Genomic DNA, 22,851 nt, shown 5'->3' on the forward strand with positions numbered 1-22,851 from the left:
TTGATTCTATTATGGTTATTGCATGATGGATTTATTGGGTATGCCTGCAAGAATATAAATCTCTCTGTTGTATATGGTGACATACAAGTACTTTGATAATAAATTCACTTTGAACTTTTCTCCAAGTGTTTTGGTTGCTCTATTATCAAGTCAAGTCAAGTCACTTTTTATTGTCATTTCAACCATAACTGCTGGTACAGTACATAGTAAAAACGAGACAACATTTTTCAGGACCATGGTGCTACATGAAACAGTACAAAAACTACACTGAACTACGTAAAAACAACACAGAAAAAAAACTACACTAGACTACAGACCTACCCAGGACTGCATAAAGTGCACAAAACAGTGCAGGTATTACAATAAATAATAAACAAGACAATAGGCACAGTAGACAGTAGAGAGCAGTAATTTGGTGTCAGTCCAGCCTCTGGGTATTGAGGAGTCTGATAGCTTGGGGGAAGAAACTGTTACATAGTCTGGTCATGACAGCCCAAATGCTTCGGTGCCTTTTCCCAGATGGCAGGAGGGAGAAGAGTTTGTATGAGGAGTGCGTGGGGTCCTTCATAATGCTGTTTGCTTTGCTGGTGCAGCGTGTAGTGTAAATGTCTGTAATAGCAGGAAGAGACACCCCAATGATCTTCTCAGCTGACTTCACTATCCGCTGCAGGGTCTTGCGATCCGAGATGGTGCAATTTCCGAACCAGGCAGTGATGCAGCTGCTCAGGATGCTCTCAATACAACCCCTGTAGAATGTGATGAGGATGGGGGGTGGGAGGTGGACTCTCCTCAGCCTTCGCAGAAAGTAAAGACACTGCTGGGCTTTCATTGCTATGGAGCTGGTGTTGAGGGACCAGGTGAGATTCTCCGCCAGGTGAGCACCAAGAAATTTGGTGCTCTTAATGATCTCTACCGAGGAGCTGTCGATGTTCAGTGGAGAGTGGTCGCTCCGTACCCTCCTTAAGTCAACAATCATCTCTTTTGATTTACTCACATTCAAAGACAGGTTGTTGCCCCTTCACCAGTCCGTTAGCTGCTGCACCTCCTCTCTGTATGCTGACTCCTCATTGATGAGACCCACCACGGTCGTGTCATCGGCGAACTTGATGATGTGGTTTGAGTTGTGTGTTGCAGCACAGTCGTGAGTCAGCAGAGTGAACAGCAGTGGACTGAGCACACAGCCCTGGAGGGCCCCTGTGCTCAGTGTGATGGTGTTGGAGATGCTGCTCCTGATCCAGACTGACTGAGGTCTCCCAGTCAGGAAGTCTAGGATCCAGTTGCAGAGGGAGGTGTTCAGGCCCAGTAGGCTCAGCTTTCCAATCAGTTTCTGAGGGATGATTGTGTTGAATGCTGAACTGAAGTCTATATGGTAACCACTCTAGATGATGGCAGAATTAGAAACAACTCATCCATAGGCTTTAAAAGACAATGCATACAAACAAAAATGAACATCTAAACCCAGAAAAGAATTTCCAATAGCTTCCAATTATCTCTAAAGAAAAGAAATGTATTTCTACATTGGGAAAAAAAGATCGAGAAATCTACATAACTGATTTTTTAAAAATGAGAACTTATAATAATTTCTCTGTACCTGCAACATTGAAAGCAGAATTTAATCAAGCATTCAATTAAAAACCCTTTTAAAGAACTTGGAATAAAATTGCACCTCATTTCATTCAGAAATCAGAAGACATCAGAACAGATTTACTAACGACTTCTACAGGGATAAAGCACTGAGAAGTTATCATGTTTGAGATGCGGATAAATAAAAACATCTGTATAAAGAGTCTGAGTACAATTGGTGTTCAGGAATGAACCAGCAATGTTCATTTTCAGTCATCCTGTAATGTATCCTTTCCTGTTCAATTAAACTATTGATTAGCTTGAACCTAACCAAAAGGAATCCCAAATTTTAACTGCAAGTTAATTTATACAATTATCTCAGCAAGTGTAATTATGGAAGAAAGCCCATAAAATTGTAAGTGGTCTTACACAAGCCCCTGCCATGATCAGCTCGGTGACCACAATGCACCAAAGAGGGACACTGAAAAAAAATCGCCAGCTCGTTTCAGTTGACTGAGATTTCAGTAAACCCTCCTGGAAAATGAATGATCACATCTTTAGATGAGAATTTTACTTATTTTTATTTAGAGATATAGCAAGGTAAAAATAAACCTCCAGCCCAACTACACCCAGTTCACCAATTAACCCATGAACCCATGTGTTTGGAATGTGGGAGGAAACCCGGGCAGGCACAGGGAGAACGTTCAAACTCCGAATAGACTGTGGGGGAATGGACTGGGGTGACTGGCGCTGTAATAGCATTACGCTAACCCCTACATTACCAGGCTGCGAGTCTGTTAAAGGTGCGGTTAGTGTGAAACATCTCAGTCCTGTCTTGATATGTGAGGCAATAGGAAGTCAACTTCCTCTGTCTCATTTACTAAACGAGTTGGCTGTAACAACGTAGGAAGATTCTTCTGAGTCTGCAGCCAGTTGTATTGGACTAGTGCATCATAGAACAGTGAGAGAGGCCTTTCAGCCTGCCTCACCCACGTTGTTTGTGATGTCCATCTGCAATAAACCTATGCACCATATTGGGCCCATCTCCCTCCACATCTTCCCTTTCCTAACATCTGTCCAAATACCTTTTCAACACTGTCAGTGCATTTGCCTCCAGCTCCTCCTCTGGCAGCTGATTCCAGATATTTGCCACCATCTATAGGAAAGTACGACCCCTCAATTCCATTTTGAACTTCTTGCCTTTTATCTCTGACACCTAGTTACCCTTGTTCTAGGGGGGAAAAACATTGTGATCACCTTTGTGTGTCATGATTTTATAAGCCCCTCAGGTCACCCTGTGAGAATAAATCCAGTGTATTCAATCTCTCCTTGCAAGGAATGTCATGATGAACTGCTTCTCCTCTCTCTCTGTCGCTACATCTGTCCTGCATTGTGCTGACCAGAACCATAGACAATGTTTCAAACATAATCTAGACAAAATTTTGTGCAACAGCAATATGGCATTACAACTCTTACACTCCAATTTCCCAGCAAATGAAGACAAGCAACCTAATTGCTGTTATCACTATCCCGTTTATCTCTGTCCACACTTCCACGGAACTATGGACGTGCACCCCAAGGACACCTGTACACTGACACTAAGGTCCTTGGCATTTACTCCATATGTCCAAAGAGAATATGATTTCCCAAAAGACACTACCTCACACTTACCTTGATTAAGTTCATTTGTCACCACTCCACACAGGTTTCCAGCTGATATACTGTACGTCCTGCAAATCCTTAGAAACTCTTCTCCACTATCTACAAACCTATGTCATCTGAAAATTAATCAATCATACCACCTACATTCTTATCAAGTCACTGATAACTATTACAAAGTGCCCAGCACTGGTCTCTGTAGAACTTTTTACATACGGTCTCTATAAAAAGTATTCACTCCACCCTCTGAATGTTTTCATGTTTTATTGTTTTACAATATTGAATCACAGTGGATTTAATTTGGCTTTTTTGACACTGAACAACAGAAAAAGACTCCTTCATATCAAAGTAAAAACAGATCTCTACAAAGTGATCTAAATTAATTAAAAATATAAAACACAAAATAATTGATTGCATAATTATTCACCCTCTTCAAGTCAGTATTTAGTAAATGCACATTTGGCAGCAATTACAGTTTTGAGTCTGTGTGGATAGGTCTCTATCAGCTTTGCACATCTGGACACTGCAATTTTTCCCTATTCTTTTTTTTTACAAAACTGCTCAAGCTCTGTCAGATTACATGAGGAACGTGAGTGAACAGCCCTTTTCAAGTCCAGCCATATATTCTTGATTGGATTGAGGTCTGGACTGTGACTTGGCCACTCCAGGACATTAATTTTGCTGTTTTTAAAGCCATACCTCTATAGCTTTGGTTTTATGCTTGGGGTTATCCTGTTGCTGGAAAACAAATCTTCTCCCAAGCCACAGTTCTCTTGCAGACTGCATCAGGTTTTCCTCCAGGATTTCTCTGTATTTTGCTGCATTCATTTTACCCTCTAACTTCACAAACCTTCCAGGGCCTGCTGCAGTGAAGCATCCTCACAGCACGATGCAGCCACCACCATGCTTCACTGTAGGGATAGTGTGTTTTTGATTATGTGCAGTGTTTAGTCTGATGTCCAAAAAGCTCAATTTTGGTTTCATGAGACCATAGAATCTTCTTCCAGCTGACTTCAGAGTCTCCCACATACCTACCAGCAAATTCTAGCTGAGATTTCATGTGAGTTTTTTCAACAGTGGCTTTCTCTTTGCCACTTTCCCATAAAGCTGCGACCGGTGAAGCACCTAGGTAACAGTTGTTGTATGTTCAGTCTTTCCCACCTCAGCCACTGAAGCTTGTAACTCCTCCAGAGTTATCATAGGTCTCTTGGTGGCCTCCCTCACTAGTCCCCTTCTTGCACAGTCACTCAGTTTTCAAGAATGGCCTGCTCTGACAGATTTACAGCTATGCCATATTCTTTGCATTTCTTGATGATTGGCTAGCGGGAAGGACAGCAGAGCAGTAGCGGCTGGAATTTATGTAAGAAGTGAGGAAGGAGCAAGACAGATATATTCCAAAGAAGAAGAAATTTTCGAATGGAAAAAGGATGCAACTGTGGCTGACAACAGAAGTCAAAGCCAAAGTAAAAGCAAAGGAGAGGGCATACAAGGAAGCAAAAATTAGTGGGAAGACAGAGGATTCGGAAGTTTTTAAAAGCTTACAAAAGGAAACTAAGAAGGTCATTAAGAGGGAAAATATGAACTATGAAAGGAAGCTAGTAAATAACACTGAAGAGGATACTAAAAGCTTTTTCAAGTATATAAAGAGTGAAAGGTGAGAGTAGATATAGGACCGATGAAAATGATGCTGGAGAAGTTAAGGAGATGGCGGAGGAACTGAACGAGTATTTTGCATCAGTCTTCACTGAGGAAGACATCAGCATTATACTGGACACTCAAGGCTGTCAGGGAAGAGAAGTGTACGCAGTCACAATTACGACAGAGGAAGTACTCAGGAAGCTGAATAGTCTAAGGGTAGATAAATCTCCCGGACCAGATGGAATGCACCCTCGTGTTCTGAAGGAAGTAGCTGTGGAGATTGCGGAAGCATTAGCAATGATCTTTCAAAAGTCAATAGATTCTGGGCTGGTTCCGGAGGACTGGAAGATTGCAAATGTCACTCCGCTATTTAAGAAGGGGGCAAGGAAGCAAAAAGGAAATTATAGACCTGTTAGCTTGACATCGGTGGTTGGGAAGTTGTTGGAGTCGATTGTCAAGGATGAGATTACAGAGTACCTGGAGGCATATGACAAGATAGGCAGGACTCAGTATGGTTTCCTTAAAGGAAAATCCTGCCTAACAAACCTATTGCAATTTTTTGAGGAAATTACAAGTAGGCTAGACAAGGGAGATGCAGTGGATGTTGTGTATTTAGATTTTCAGAAGGCCTTTGACAAGGTGCTACACATGAGGCTGCTAAACAAGATGGAATTACTGGAAAGTTGCATATGTGGATAGAATGTTGGCTGACGGGCAAGAAACAAAGAGTGGGAATAAAGGGATCCCATTCTGGTTGGCTGCCAGTTACCAGTGGTGTTCCATGGGGGTCCGTGTTGGGGCCACTTCTTTTCACGTTGTATATCAACAATTTGGATTATGGAATAGATGGATTTGTGGCTAAGTTTGCTGATGATACAAAGATAGGTGGAGGGGCCAGTAGTGCTGAGGAAACAGAAAGTCAGCAGAGAGACTTGGATAGATTGGGGGAATGGACAAAGAAGTAGCAAATGAAATACAATGTTGGAAAGTGTATGGTCATGCACTTTGGTAGAAGAAATAAACGGGCAGACTATTATTCAGATGGGGAGAGAATTCAAAGTTCTGAGATGCAATGGGACTTGGGAGTCCTCGTGCAGGATACCCTTAAGGTTAACCTCCAAGTTGAGTCCGTGGTGAAGAAGGCAAATGCAATGTTGGCACTCATTTCTAGAGGAATAGAGTATAGGAGCAGGGATGTGATTTTGAGGCTCTATAAGGCACATTACTTCACTTGGAGTACTGTGTGCAGTTTTGGGCTCCTTATTTAAGAAAGGATGTGCTATAAATGGGAATCTAAATGGATACGGGAAAAGAAAGAATCTCCTATATTAAAACATTTGATTGATTTATGGAATAAGATAAATGTTGATGATGAGATAAAGAAATCTTTATTAACAAAGAGATCTTTAATTCAAAATAGACTTATTCCTTTTACAATGGATAATCAACTTTTATATAATTGGATTCAAAAAGGGATTAGATATATAGGAGATTGTTTTGAAGAAGGTATATTAATGTCATTTGATCAATTAAAGAATAAATATAAAATATCAAACAACACTCTTTTTTGTTACTTCCAATTAGGGGCTTATTTAAGGGAAAAATTGGGTCAAACAATGTTATTGCCGAAATCTAATGAAATAGAAATTTTAATTCAAAAAGAAAAAACTAAAAAATTTATTTCTTGTATGTATAGTTTGATTCAAAAACAGGCAATTAAACAAGGAATCCATAAGTCAAGACAAAAATGGGAAACTGACTTGAATATTAAAATTGAAGAAACAAATTGGTCAAGACTATGTCTTGATAGTATGACTAATACAATAAATGTTCGGTTAAGATTAGTGCAATATAATTTTTTACATCAATTATATATTACACCACAAAAAATAAATAAATTAAACCCAAATTTATCTGATCAGTGTTTCCGACGTAACCAAGAAATTGGTACTTTTTTACAGTCTACTTGGTCTTGTTCTAAAATTCAACTTTTTTGGACAAATTTAAGAGTTTTACTGGAAAAAATTATTGGAACACAACTTCCGCATAACCCAATATTATTTTTATTAGGTGATATTGAAGGGATAACACCGAAACCCAAATTGAATAAATATCAGAAAGAATTTTAAAAATTGCACTGGCAGTAGCCAAGAAGGCTATTGCAGTTACTTGGAAATCGGATTCATACTTAAGTATAGATCATTGGAAGAATGGAATTTCCAGCTGTATTCCACTTGAAAAAATTACTTATAATTTAAGTGATAAATATGAAACATTTTTGAAAATTTGGCGCCCTTATTTACAAAAGACAGGATTAAATATATAGGTGCTCCGAAGATAAAATAATTGGTTATTTGGGGAAAGAAATAAATATATGTACTAAAGTTATTATGAACTCCGTGGAGCATGTGGGGATCTTCTGATATCCAGGCATTCTTTCTTTCTTTCTTTTTTCTTCTTTTTCTTTTTCTTTTCTTCTATAGGGATGTTAGGGGGGAGGGGTTAAGTGGGGAAGGGTAGATTTTTTTTTCTTCTTTCTGTAATCATTTGAAAACTCAATAAAAAAATTTATATAAAAAAAGAAAAGAAAAGAAAGGATGTGCTGACGTTGGTGAGGGTTCAGAGAAGACTCCCTAGAATGACTCCGGGAATGAGAGGGTTAACATATGAAAACGTTTGACCGCTCTTGGACTGTACTCCTTGGAGTTTAGAAAAATGAGGGGGGACCTCATAGAAACATTTCGAATGTTGAAAGGCATGGACAGAGTGGATATGGCAAAGTTGTTTCCCATTGTGGGGGAGTCTAGTACAAGAGGGCATGACTTAGGGATTGAAGAGCACCCATTCAGAACAGAGATGCAAAGGATTTTTTTTAGCCAGAGGCTGGTGAATCTGTGGAATTTGTTGCCACCGGTGGCAGTGGAGGTCAAGTCATTGGATGTATTTAAGGCAAAGATTGATAGGTATCTGAGTAGCCAGGGCATCAAAGGTTATGGTGAGAAGGCGGGGAGTGGGACTAACTGGGAGATTGGATCAGCTCATGATAAAATGGCGGAGCAGACTCGATGGGTCGAATGGTCGACTTCTGCTCCTTTGTCTTATGGACTTAAATGTACTCAAGGGAATATTCTGTGACTTGGAAATTTTCTTGCATCCATCCAACTTGTGCTTTTCAATAACCTTTTTGTGGAGTTGCTTGGCGTGTTCTTTTGTCTCCATGGTGTAGTTTTTACCAGGATCCTGACTCACCAGCAGTTGGACCTTCCAGACACAGGTGTATTTTTACTCCAATCAACTGAAACACCTTGACTGCACACAGGTGATCTCCATTTAAATAATTATGTGACTTCTAAAACCAATTGGCTGCACCAGTGACGATTTGGTGGGTCATGTTAAAGGGGTGAACAGTTAAGCAATCAATTATTTTGTGCTTATATTTGTAATTTAACATCTGCCGGACAATGCTGAGGATGTTCTACGAGTCTGTGGTGGCCAGTGCTATCATGTTTGCTGTTGTGTGCTGGGGCAGCAGACTGAGGGTAGCAGACACCAACAGAATCAACAAACTCATTCGTAAGGCCAGTGATGTTGTGGGGGTGGAACTGGACTCTCTGACGGTGGTGTCTGAAAAGAGGATGCTGTCCAAGTTGCATGCCATCTTGGACAACGACTCTCATCCACTCCATAATGTACTGGTTAGGCACAGGAGTACATTCAGCCAGAGACTCATTCCACTGAGATGCAACACTGAGCGTCATAGGAAGTCATTCCTACCTGTGGCCATCAAACTTTACAACTCCTCCCTCGGAGTGTCAGACACCCTGAGCCAATAGGCTGGTCCTGGACTTATTTCCGCTTGGCATGATTAACTTATTATTATTTAATTATTTATGGTTTTATATTGCTATATTTCTATACTATTCTTGGTTGGTGCGGCTGTAACGAAACCCAATTTCCCCCGGGATCAATAAAGTCTGTCTGTTTGTCTGTCTAATTAATTTAGAGCACTTTGTAGAGATCTGTTTTCACTTTGACATGTGTCTTTTTCTGTTGATCAGTGTCAAAAAAGCCAAATTAAATCCACTGTGATTCAATGTTGTAAAACAATAAAACATGAAAACTTCCAAAGGGGGGGGGTGGTGAATACACTTATAGGCATGTATTTCCAGTCAGATAAAAGGCCATCCACCACGATCTCTGCTTCCCATCAAATGAATTTTAGGTGCAGTCTACTAAAACTCCTCATGGGCCAGCCTACCATATGGGACCTCTTCAGAATCAGAATCAGGTTTAATATCACCGGCGTATGCCATGAAATTCATTAACTTTATGGAAGCAGTATAATGCAATGCATGATAAATAAAGAATAAAACTGAATTACAGTAAATATATATATACACATACACATGTGTGACTATTAAAATAAGGAGTGCAGCAACACAAATAAAAAAGTGTTGAGGTGGTGTTCATGGGTTCAATGTCCATTTAGAAATCAGATGGCAGAGGGGAAGAAGCTGTTCCTGAATCACTGAGTGTGTGCCTTCAGGCTTCTGCACCTCCTTCTCAATGGAAACAGTGACAAGAGGACATGTCCTGGGTCCTAATAGTCCTTAATGATGAACGCCGCCTTTCTGAGGCACTACTCTTGAAATTGTCTTGCACACCACGGGGAATAGTACCCATGATGCAGCTGACTAATTCTACCACTCTCTGCAGCTTACTTTGTTCCTGTGCAGTAGCCCCCACCCCCCCCCCCACACACATATCAGACGGTGTTGCAGCCAGTCAAAATGCTCTCCACGGTACATCTGTATAAGTCTGTATGTGACAAGCCAAATCTCCTCAAACTCCTAATGAAATATACCACTGTCTTGCCTTCTTTATAGCTGCATCAATATGTTGTGTCCAGGTTAGATCCAGAGATATTGACACCTAGGAACTTGAAGTTGCTCACTCTCTCCATTTCTGATCCCTTTATGAGGATTGGTTCGCCAAAACCTTACCAGAAATTTTGGTGGATTAGAGTACGAAACTGTAAAAGTTAGCATGTGATGGCCTGCACACACGGGTCTCGAACCGCCATCGGGAGCCGCAGGCAGATACGCGGTCCACTAAAGGCCAGCGTTTGGTCCACGCCAAGACATTCCAGACGTTCCAGTTCGGAGAAGCCAAGCTACCGGCCCTCCACCTGGATTCCGTGACCCTCTCGGGTAACGAATTCGCCAGGGTGTTGGCAGAATTCCCCTCCATAGTCAACCCGCAGTTCTCCACGGCCGACCCCAAGCACGGCATGCAGCACCACATCCCCACACAAGGACCGCCACTGAACGCCCGAGTTCGCAGGCTCCCACCCGACAAGCTCCACCTCGCCAAGGAGGAGTTCCATAAGATGGAAGAGCTGGGGATTGTACGCCGCTCAGACAGCCCGTGGGCATCCCTGCTGCACATGGTGCCCAAGTCTGCAGGAAGCTGGAGGCCCTGCGGAGACTACAGAAGGCTCAACGATGCTACAACCGCCGACAGATACCCGATACCCCACATCCAGGACTTCACGGCAAACCTGCATGGAGCAACCATCTTCTGGAAAATCGACCTAGTCAGGGGATACAGTCAAATCCCAGTGCACCCCGACGATGTGCCCAAGACAGCTCTAATCACCCCGTTTGGCTTGTTCGAATTCCTGAGGATGCCTTTCGGTCTCAAGAATGCAGCCCCAATTTTCCAAAGCCTCATGGACTCGGTGGGACGCAGCCTGGATTTCGTTTTCATTTACTTGGACGATATCCTGGTGGCCAGCAGTTCGCACCAAGAGCACGTGGCACATTTGTGCCAGCTCTGCCAACGCCTGAGCGACCATGGACTGGCAATCAATCCGGCAAAGTGCCAGTTCGGGTTGACGGAGATCGACTTCTTGGGCCACAGAGTCAACCAACATGGCGCAGTTCCCCTACCGGACAAGGTCCAGGCCATCCGCCAATTCCCCAAGCCCAGCACGGTCAAGGGCCTGCAGGAGTTCGTAGGGATGGTCAGCTTTTATCATCGGTTCGTGCCGGCGGCAACACGCATCATGAGACCCTCGTTCAGCCTGATGACCAAAGAAGTGGCATGGGACGCGGAGTCCACGGAGATGTTCGAGCAGACCAAGGAGGCGCTGACAAAGGCGGCCCCCCTAGTGCGCCCGAGAGTCGATGTACCCATGGCACTCACAGTCGATGCTTCCAACATGGCAGTCGGCGGAGTCCTGGAGCAGCTCATCGAGGTCCAGTGGCGACCACTCGCTTTCTTCAGCCGGCACCTACGGCCACCAGAGGTGAAGTACAGCGTTTTCGACAGAGAGTTGCTAGCACTCTACCTGGCTGTCGGGCATTTCCGGTACTTCCTCGAGGGAAGGGAGTTCACAGTCTATACGGAACACAAGCCCCTCACCTTCGCACTGGCCAAGGTATCGGACCCATGGTCAGCTCGGCAGCAGAGGCACCTGTCCTTTATTTCAGAATTCACCACGGACGTCCGCCACATCACAGGGAAGAACAATGTCATTGCCGACACATCGCCTCACCCCTGCCTCCACTCAGTGGGCATCTCGTCCTCAGGAATAGACTACACAGCACTGGCGGAAGCACAACAGTTGGATATCAAGATCCCAGCTTACCGCACCGCCGTTTCAGGGCTCCAGTTGGAGGACTCCTCCATCGGCCCGGCAGCAGATCGACTCCTGTGTGACGTGTCTACCAGCAAACCCCGACCCGTGGTACCAGTGGCATGGAGGCGCCGGGTGTTCGACACACTACACGATCTGGCCCACCGTCCATCCAGGCATCCATCAATCTGGTAGCGGACAGATTCGTCTGGCACGGTTTGCTCAAACAGGTCGAACTCTGGGCCAGGACCTGCGTACACTGCCAGACCGCCAAAGTCCAGCGGCACGTGAAGGCTCCCCTCCAGCAGTTCCAGCCGCCACGAAGGAGGTTCCAACACATCCACGTGGACATCGTCGGCCCCCTGCCAGTCTCCTGGGGTGCCAGGTATATCTTTACCATGGTAGACAGGCTCACCAGATGGCCGGAAGCCATACTGCTCGCAGACACGTCCACTGAGTTGCAAGGAGATAGCATATATCTGTAGTAAGCATAGGGTTGTGTTTGTGGGAGATTTTAATTTTCCACACATAGACTGGGAAGTCCATTCTGTAAAAGGGGTGAATGGTTTGGAGTTTGTAAAATGTGTGCAGGATAGTTTTTTGCAGCAAATCATAGAGGTACCGACTAGAGAAGGCGCAGTGTTGGATCTCCTGTTAGGGAATGAAATAGATCAGGTGACGGAGGTATGTGTTGGGAGCACTTCGGGTCCAGTGATCACAATACCATTAGTTTCAATATAATTATGGAAAAGGATAGGATTGAGATTTTTGATTGGAGAAAGTCTAACTTTGAGGAGATGTGAAAGGATTTAGAAGAAATGGATTGGGACAATTTTTTTTATGGGAAGGATGTAATGGAGAAATGGCGGTCATTTAAAGGTGAAATTTTGAGGGTACAGAATCTTTATGTTCCTGTTAGGTTGAAAGGAAAGGTTAAAAGTTTGAGAGTGCCATGGATTTCAAGGGATATTGGAAACTTGGTTCAGAAAAAGAGGGAGATCTATAATAAATATAGGCAGCATGGAGTAAATGAGGTGCTCCAGGAATATAAAGAATGTAAGAAGAAGATACGAGGTTGCTTTGGCAAGTAAGGTGAAAATAAATCCAAAGGGTTTCTACAATTATATTAATAGCAAAAGGATAGTGAGGGATAAAATTGGTCCCTTAGAGAATCAGAGTGAACAGCTATGTGTGGAGCCGAAAGAGATGATGGAGATTTTGAACAATTTCTTTTCTTCGGTATTCGCTAAGGAGAAGGATATTGAATTGTGTAAGGTAAGGGAAACAAGTAGGGAAGTTATGGAAACTATGACAATTAAAGAGGAGGAAGTACTGGCACTTTTAAGGAATACAAAAGTGGATAAATCTCCGGGTCCTGACAGGATATTTCCTAGGACCTTGAGGGAGGTTAGTGTAGAAATAGCAGGGACTCCGAAAGAAATATTTCAAATGTCATTAGAAACGGAGATGGTGCCAGAGAATTGGCGTATTGCTCATGTGGTTCCATTGTTTAAAAAGGGTCCTAAGAGTAAACCTAGCAATTATAGGCCTGTCAGTTTGACGTCAGTGGTGGGTAAATTAATGGAAAGTATTCTTAGAGATGGTATATATAATTACCTGGATAGACAGGGTCTGATTAGGAACAGTCAACATGGATTTGTTCGTGGAAGGTCATGTTTGACAAATCTTATTGAATTTTTTTAAGAGATTATGAGGAAAGTTGACGAGGGTAAAGCAGTGGATGTTGTCTATATGGACCAGTAAGGCCTTTGACAAGGTTCCGCACGGAAGGTTAGTTAGGAAGGTTCAATTGTTAGGTATTAATATTGAAGTAGTAAAATAGATTCAACAGTAGCTAGATCGGAGATGCCAGAGAGTAGTGGTGGATAACTGTTTGTCAGGTTGGAGGCCGGTGACTAGTGGTGTGCCTCAGGGATCTGTATTGGGTCCAATGTTGTTTACATATACCCTGTACACATCAGACTTCCAATATAACTCGGAGTCCTGCCATGTGCAGAAGTTCGCTGATGACACGGCCATAGTGGGGTGTGTCAGGAATGGACAGTAGGAAGAGTATAGGAAACTGATACAGGACTTTGTGATATGGTGCAACTCAAACTACCTGCGTCTTAATATCACCAAGACCAAGGAGATGGTGGTGGACTTTAGGAGATCTAGGCCTCATATGGAGCCAGTGATCATTAATGGAGAATGTGTGGAGCAGGTTAAGACCTACAAGTATCTGGGAGTACAGTTAGACGAGAAGCTAGACTGGACTGCCCAACACAGATGCCTTGTGCAGGAAGGCACAGAGTCGACTGTACTTCCTTAGAAGGTTGGTGTCATGCAATGTTTGCAGTGAGATGCTGAAGATGTTCTATAGGTCAGTTGTGGAGAGCGCCCTCTTCTTTGTGGTGGCGTGTTGGGGAGGAAGCATTAAGAAGAGGGATGCCTCACGTCTTAATAAGCTGGTAAGGAAGGCGGGCTCTGTCGTGGACAAAGTACTGGAGAGTATAACATCGGTAGCAGAGCGAAGGGCGCTGAGTAGGCTACGGTCAATTATGGAAAACCCTGAACATCCTCTACATAGCACCATCCAGAGACAGAGAAGCAGTTTCAGCGATAGGTTGCTATCGATGCAATGCTCCTCAGACAGGATGAAGAGATCAATACTCCCCAATGCCATTCGGCTTTACAATTCAACCGCCAGGAGTAAGATATGTTAAAGTGCCGGGGTTAGGACTCAATGTATTTAAGTAAACTACTTAAGAACTTTTTAAAAGCTATTATTAATGCTTTTTGAGAGGGTGATTTTAGATGCATATCATATTTTTACTGAGTTAAGTATTGTATGTAATTAGTTTTGCTACAATAAGTGTATGGGACATTGGAAAAAATGTTGAATTTCCCCATGGGGATGAATAAAGTATCTATCTATCTATCTATCTATCTATCTATCTATCTATCTATCTATCTATCTAATGATCTGGATGATGGGGTGGTAAATTGGATTAGTAAGTATGCAGATAATACTAAGGTAGGTGGTGTTGTGGATAATGAAGTAGGTTTTCAAAGCTTACAGGGAGATTTAGGCCAGTTAGAACAGTGGGCTGAAAGATGGCAGATGAAGTTTAATGCTGATAAGTGTGAGGTGCTACATTTTGGTAGGAATAATCCAAATAGGTCATACATGGTAAATGGCAGGGCATTGAAGAATGCAGTAGAACACAGTGATCTAGGAATAATGGTGCATAGTTCTCTGAAGGTGGAATCTCATGTGGATAGGGTGGTGAAGAAAGCTTTTGGTATGTTGGCCTTTATAAATCAGAGCATTGAGTATAGGAGTTGGGCTGTAATGTTAAAATTGTACAGGCATTGGTAAGGCTGAATTTGGAGTATTGTGTACAGTTCTGGTCACCAAATTATAAGAAAGATGTCAACAAAATAGAGAGAGTACAGAGAAGATTTACTAGAATGTTACCTGGGTTTCAGCACCTAAGTTACAGGGAAAGATTGAACTAGTTAGGTCTTTACTCTCTGGAGCATAGAAGGTTGAGGGGGGACTTGATAGAGGTATTTAAAATTATGAGGGGGATAGATAGATTTGACGTGGATAGGCTTTTTCCATTGAGAGTAGGGGAGATTCAAACAAGAGGACATGAGTTGAGAGTTAAGGGGCAAAAGTTTAAGGGTAACACGAGGGGGAATTTCTTTACTCAGAGAGTGGTAGCTGTGTGGAATGAGATTCCAGTAGAAGTGGTAGAGGCAGGTTCAGTATTGTCATTTAAAGTAAAATTGGATAGGTATATGGACAGGAAAGGAATGGAGGGTTATGGGCTGAGTGCAGGTCAGTGGGACTAGGTGAGAGTAAGTGTTCGGCACGGACTAGAATGGCTGAGATGGCCTGTTTCCATGCTGTAATTGTTATATGGTTATATGAGTCCTGCACCAGGGCGCTCATTACAAAATGAATCCCCAGGTTTGGCCTCCCAACGAACATCATCTCCGACAGAGGGGCACAATTCACGTCTGGTTTGTGGACAGCACTGGCGCAGCTCCTGGGCACCCAGTTGCATCACACCACAGTGTACCATTCCCAGTCCAACGGTTTGGTAGAGTGATTCCACCGGCATCTCAAGTCGGCCCTGATGGCGCACCTCAGCGGCCCCAACTGAACAGATAAGCTTCCCTGGGTCCCACTGGACATCCGCCTCAGCGGAATTGGTCTACTGCGCCCCCGATGGTCCCAGGCGAGATTGTACCGAGGTTCGGAAGAAACTCCAGCAGCAGTGCTAACGAGGCTGCGGGACAAGGTAGGGACCCCGGCACCGGACCCGACCTCCAGGCATGGTCCCACACCATCCTTCACCCCCAAAGACCTCCGAGACTATGAGTATGTTTTTATTCGCAGGGGCACGCACAGGTCACCTCTACAGCGGCCGTACGAGGGACCCTTCAAGGTGATCCGGCACAACAGATCTACGTGTGTCGTGGAGGTGGGTGGCCGGGAAGAGACTTTTACAGTGGACCGCCTCAAACCGGCGCACTTGGACATTGAGCAACCAGTGAGGGTACCTGCACCGTGCCGGCGAGGCAGGCCACACAGACTGGCGGCTCCACTCCCCCGGTGGACGTTTCTGGGCGGATTGGTGTGGTGGCCCGCACACACGGGTCTCGAACCGCCATCGGGAGCCGCAGGCAGACGCGCGGTCCGCTCGGGGCGGAGGGGAGATTTAAGCGCGCAATTTTGAATCAGTAAAGTCATTCTGAGTTCAGCTCTCTCTGCCTCCGTGTGTTTTCTTTAGCAGCGCTTTGCGTGCGACTACAAGCACATAATTACTCTCCATGTATTTGCAGAAAGGAAAATGGATAGATCATTGAACAGCCTCATTTCACCTGAATTCCTTATACCACTCCTCCCACGCAGGGTATCAAGGAACAGAGCCAATGAAAGAGCTTTTTTTAACCTGATGACACATTTTAGCAAACAGACAGAAATGAAGAGATTTAATGAATTCAAATAATTCTCACCTCCATTCACTCCAATGACAAAACGTCCCACAATCAACATCGGAAAAGAATCAGCATTTTCACATAGGGCCATCAATAAAGCAGCAACAATTGCAAACCCATTATTCAGGAGAAGAGCCCCCTTCCTAAAAGCAAACAGAAACAAAGCTTTCACATAAAGAATTGTTTTCAGCCTTCAGGTGAAGTAATGCTGGATATTCTGCAAATTTTCTTAAATCAGATGCACTATATCCTGGCCAAGTAATATTTTAAAGGCCAAGTGCTCATCAGAATATCTATCTCAACTACTTGACACATACCTTCCATGTTCTTGTTAACTCTGCAAATGAAAAATGCAAGATTTCTGTTCAAAGGCTGAATATCGTTAATGATGAACAAAAAACTTGGATTGCACTACCTGTATGTATAATCTATATTTTCATTTATATTTATCATTATTATTGTTATGAGCAGAGAGACAACATCTGCTGGAAGTAAATTCCTTGTATGTGCATAGGTACTTGGTGATTAAAGTCTGATTCTGATTCTGATTCTGAAAATGAATAATGACAAGGTTTCACGAAGGAAGTAACAAATATTGTTCAGTTTTAATAACACCACCAATCAGGATCACCTGTACTACAAATACATGAATGGGATGTTGTATAATCCAAATGAGCAGTCTGCAATAAGTTTTAGTGTATTCTCTACATCGGCATGAAGCTGCCTATCAATGTTCACTGCAGGTATCCAGTCCATAAAACCATCTTTGTTGGGTAAACCTTGCTATGTTGTCAGACCTCACTCCATGAACACTGAAAAACGACAGCCCTGCAGATATAAAACTGATGCTCCAAAATACACTTCAATAAATTCAAAAGAAAGGTAACACGAGTGAATCTGCAGATGCTGGAAATAAATAAAAACACAAAATGCTGGCAGAACTCAGCAGGCCAGACAGCATCTATGGGAGGAGGTAGTGACGACGTTTCGGACTACCTTCTCCCATAGATGCTGTCTGGCCTGCTGAGTTCTGCCAGCATTTTGTGTTTTTATCAAAAGAAAGGTGATTACTTTGCTGCATATATAACAAGCTTACACAAGGAAATCTGCAGATGCTGGAAATTCAAGCAACACACACAAAATGCTTATGGAACACAGCAGGCCAGGCAGCATCTATAGGGAAAAGCACTGTCAATGTTTCGGGCCAAGACCCTTTGTCAGGACTAACTGAAAGGAAAGTGATGCACCATCAATAACTCACTCTGAGACGTAAGAAGCGAGGTATCGGCTTTTATTGACTGGAAGAATGAACAACACTACATCCTGGAGAATGAGGCCGGGCATCAGGCCTCAATCGCCTTTATACAGGGGTCTGTGGGAGGAGCCACAGAAGCAGTCAGCAGGGGTCTGTGGGAGGAGCCACAGGAGCAGTCCAGACAGGTATATGTAGTTCACCACAGAAAGATAGTAAGAGATTTGAAAGTAGGAGGGGGAGGGGAAAATGCAAAATGATAGGAGAAGACCGGAGGGGGTGGGGTGGACTGAGATTGTGCTGCGATTGTGTCTCCCATCTCCCCTTCCCCCACCACCACTCTGCAATCCCCTCTCCCTCAGATCCCATCATCAGCTCCTGGGCACTCAGAGGCTCCAGCGTCCTCTCGCCCCAACCCTCCCCTCTCCACCAACACCACCAGCCTCCCTCCCCCCTCTGATCCCATCTCTCATCCATGCTGGGTCTTTACCATTCCCTCCGACCTTCAACTCTCTGAGGCAGAGCACTCTGTCCTCAGTAAGGGCCTCACCTTTGTCCCCCTTCGCCCACACCTCAGCGAGTTCCGTGTACACCATGATGCTGAACTCTTCTTCCACCAGCTCCATCTCCGAGCTTACTTCTTTGACAAGGACTCTCCTACCCCCATTAATGACTCCTTCTCCCATCTTCAACCCTCCTCCTCTTCATGGACACCCCCACTCTGGTCTTCTGCCTGCTCTGGCTCTCTTTATTGCTAATTGCCAATGGCACATCAACTGTCTTGACTTCACCACACCGTGTTCCATTTCCAACCTCACTCCTTCCAAACGTTCTGCTCTCCGCTCCCTCCGCACCAATCCCAACCTCACTACAAAACCCACTCATAACGGGGTAGCTGTTGTAGTCTGGCGTACTGATCTCTACCTGGCCGAGGCACAACGACAACTCTCTGGTACCTCCTCTTCACAAGATCACAAGACAAAGGAGCAGAAGTAGGCCATTCGGCCCATCGAGTCTGCTCTGCCACTCCACCATGAGCTAAACTGTTCTCCCATCTAGTTCCAATTTCCGGCTTTTTCCCCATATCCCCTGATACCCTGACTAATTAGATACCTATCAATCTCCTCCTTAAACACCCTCAACGATTGGGCCTCCACAGCTATATGTGGCAACAAATTCCGTAAATCCACGACCCTCTGGCTAAAAAAATTTCTCCTCATCTCTGTTTTTAATGGGTACCCTCTAATTCTAAGACTGTGACCTCTTGTCCTGGACTCACCCACCAAGGGAAACAGCCTTTCCATACCTACTCTGTCCAACCCTTTCAACACTTGAAATGTTTCTATGAGATCCCCCTCTCATTATTCTATACTCTAATGAATACAATCCAAGAGTCGACAAACGATCCTCATATGTTAGTCCCTGCATTCGGGGAATCATCCCAGTGAACCCTCTCTGAACTCTCTCCAACATCAGCACATCCTTTCTAAGATAGGGGGCCCAAAACTGCACACAGTATTCCAAATGGGGTCTCACCAGTGCCCCATAGAGCCTCATCAACACCTCCTTACTCTTATACACTATTCCTCTTGAAATGAATGCCAACATAGCATTCACTTTCCTTACTGCCGATCCAACCTGGTGGTTAACCTTTAGGGTATCCTGTACAAGGACCCCCAAGTCTCTTTGCACTTCCGATTTTTGAATTTTCTCCCCATCTAAATAATAATCTGCCCGATTGTTTCTTCTTCCGAAATGTACAACCGTACATTTCTCAACATTGTATCTCATCTGCCATTTCTTTACCCACTCTCCTAAACTGACCAAATCTCTGCAACCTTTCCATTTCCTGAACACTTCCTGCTCCTCCATCTATCTTAGTGTCATCCGCAACCTTAGCCACAAAACCATTTAATCCATAATCTAAATCATCGATATTCAGTGTAAAAAGAAGAGGCCCCAACACCGACCCCTGCGGAACACCACTAGTAACCGGCAACCAAACAGAATAGGATCCCTGTATTCCCACCCTTTGCTTTCTGCCTATCAGCCAATGCTCCACCCATTCCAATATCCTTCCTGTAATTCCATGGGCCCTCACCTTATTAAGCAGCCTCTTATGCAACACCTTATCAAAGGCATTTTGGAAATTCAAATATACAACATCCACAGCCTCTCCCTTGTCAATCTTATTTGAGATTATCTCAAAAAATTCCAATAGGTTGGTGAGGCAGGATCTTCCCTTCATGAAACCATGTTAGCTTGGGCCTATTTTGTCATACACCTCAAGGTAATTCATAACCTCATCCTTGAGGATCGACTCCAATAACTTTCCAACTACCGATGTCAGACTAATAGGTCTGTAATTTTCTTCTTGCTGCCTCTCCCCTTTCTTAAACAACGGAACTACATTTGCGACCTTCCAGTCCTCCGGAACCGTGCCAGAGTCTACTGATTCCTGGAAGATTATTTCCAATGCCTCCACAATCTCCAAAGCCACCTCCTTCAGAACTCGTGGATGCACTTCATCTGGTCCGGGAGACTTATCTATCCTTAGTCCATTTAGCTTCTCAAGCACTTTCTCCCCAGTAATCTTCACTGTACCTAATTCTATTCCCTGAGACCTCTGGCTATCAGGTATGTTGCTAACGTCTTTCACTGTGAAGACTGATGCAAAATACTCATTTAGTTCCTCTGCCATCTCTTTGTTACCCATTATAATTTCTCCAGCATCCTTTTCAATAAGTCCTTTATCTACCTGTGTCACTCTTTTACTCTTCATATATTTAAAAAAAACTGTGTCCTTTTTTATGTTAATTGCCAATTTCCTTTCATAATTCATCTTTTCTTTCCTAATGACTTTCTTAGTTTCCTTCTTTAAATTTTTAAAATTCATCCAGTCCTCAGTTTTCCCACTAATTTTTGCTTCCTTGTACACTGCCTCTTTTGCTTTTATTTTAGCCTTAACTTCTCTCGTTAGCCACATTCGTGTCTTTTTTCCTTTTATGATTTTCTTTTCTCTTGGAATATATTTTTCCTGCACTCTCGTTATTTCTTGTAGGAATTTCATCCAATTCTGCTCTACTGTCCCTCCATTTAGCTTACTTTTCCAATCAACTTGGGCCAGTTCCTCTCTTTTATTTACCCCTTGATCATGACCCCACTAAGGAGCACCAGGCCACTATCTCCTATACCATCACCAACCTTATCAACTCTGGGGATCTCCCATCCACTGCCACCAACCTCATAGTTCCCACACCCCGCACTTCCAGTTTCTACCTCCTACCCAAGATCCACAACCCTGCCTGTCCAGGTAGACCCATTGTCTCAGCTTGCTCCTGCCCCACCAAACTCATTTCTGCATACCTTGACACTGTTTTATCCCCCCTTGTTCAATCCCTTCCCACCTACGTTCATGACATTTCTCACGCTTTGAATTTTTTCAATGATTTTAAGTTCCCTGGCCCCCACCGCCTTATTTTCACCATGGATGTCCAGTCCCTATATACATCCATCCCCCACCAGGATGGTCTCAAAGCTCTCCGCTTCTTTTTGGATTCCAGACCTAACCAATTCCCCTCTACCACCACTCTCCTCCATCTAGCGGAATTCATTCTTACTCTCAATAATTTCTCCTTTGGCTCCTCCCACTTCCTCCAAACCAAAGGTGTAGCCATGGGCACCCGCATGGGTCCCAGTTATGCCTGCCTTTTTGTTGGCTTTGTGAAACAGTCCATGTTCCAAGCCTATATGGGTAGCCATCCCCTTCCTTTCCTTCGCTATATCGACGACTGCACTGGCGCTGCCTCCTGCACGCATGCTGAGCTCGTTGACTTCATTAACTTTGCCTCCAACTTTCACCCTGCCCTCAAATTTACCTGGTCCATTTCTGACACCTCCCTCCCCTTTCTTGATCTTTCTGTCTCCATCTCTGGAGACAGCTTATCTACTGATATCTACTATAAGCCTACAGACTCTCACAGCTACCTGGGCTATTCCTCTTCCCACCCTGTCTCTTGCAAAAATGCCATCCCCTTCTCACAATTCCTCCGTCTCTGCCGCATCTGCTCTCAGGATGAGGCTTTTCATTCCAGGATGAAGGAAGTGTCTTCCTTTTTTAAACAAAGGGGCTTCCCTTCTTCCACCATCAAATCTGCTCTCAAACGCATCTCTCCCATTTCCCGCACATCTGCCCTCACCCCATCCACCCACCACCCCACTCGGGATAGGGTTCCCCTTGTCCTCACCTACCACCCCACAAGCCTCCGGGTCCAACGTATAATTCTCCATAACTTCCGCCACCTCCATCGGGATCCCACTACCAAGCACATCTTTCCCTCACCCCCCCGCTTTCTGCTTTCCACAGGGATTGCTCCCTACGCGACTCCCTTGTCCATTCGTCCCCCCCATCCCTTCCCACCGATCTCCCTCCTGGCACTTATCCTTGTAAACGGAACAAGTGCTACACCTGCCCTTACACTTCCTCCCTCACCACCATTCAGGGCCCCAGACAGTCCTTCCAGGTGAGGCGACACTTCACTTGTGAGTCAGCTGGTGTGGTATACTGCGTCTGGTGCTCCCGGTGTGGCCTTTTATATATTGGTGAGACCCGACGCAGACTGGGAGACCATTTCGCTGAACACCTACGCTGTGTCTGCCAGAGAAAGCAGGATCTCCCAGTGGCCACACATTTTAATTCCACATCCCATTCCCATTCTGATATGTCTATCCACGGCATCCTCTACTGTCCAGATGAAGCCACACTCAGGTTGGAGGAACAACACCTTATATACCAGCTGGGTAGCCTCCAACCTGATGGCATGAACATTGACTTCTCTAACTTCCGTTAATGCCCCTCCTCCCCTTCTTACCCCATCTCTGATATATTTAGTTTTTATCCCCCCTCCTTTTTTTCCCTCTCTTTCTGCCCATCACTCTGCCTGTTCTCCATCTCCGTCTGGTGCTTCCCCCCACCCCCCCAGGCCTCCCGTCCCATGATCCTTTCCCTTCTCCAGCTCTGTATCCCTTTTGCCAATCACCTTTCCGGCTCTCAGCTTCACCCCACCCCCTCCGGGTCTTTTATCAT

The 22,851-nt window shown here is 44.3% G+C and overlaps 1 protein-coding gene across 4 annotated transcripts in view; it reads right to left on the bottom strand.

Annotated features, from left to right (window-relative positions):
• Positions 1-22,851, bottom strand: part of slc2a9l2 (solute carrier family 2 member 9, like 2) — a 374,573-nt gene that overhangs the window by 233,311 nt on the left and 118,411 nt on the right. For all 4 annotated transcript variants that reach the window (XM_073043122.1, XM_073043121.1, XM_073043123.1 and 1 more), the window contains one exon: positions 16,532-16,656. In XM_073043122.1, the coding sequence (XP_072899223.1) occupies positions 16,532-16,656 (125 nt within the window). The remainder of the gene's footprint in view (positions 1-16,531; positions 16,657-22,851) is intronic.

Source organism: Hemitrygon akajei, chromosome 4 (assembly GCF_048418815.1).
Source record: "Hemitrygon akajei chromosome 4, sHemAka1.3, whole genome shotgun sequence".
NCBI classification, from domain to species: domain Eukaryota; kingdom Metazoa; phylum Chordata; class Chondrichthyes; order Myliobatiformes; family Dasyatidae; genus Hemitrygon; species Hemitrygon akajei.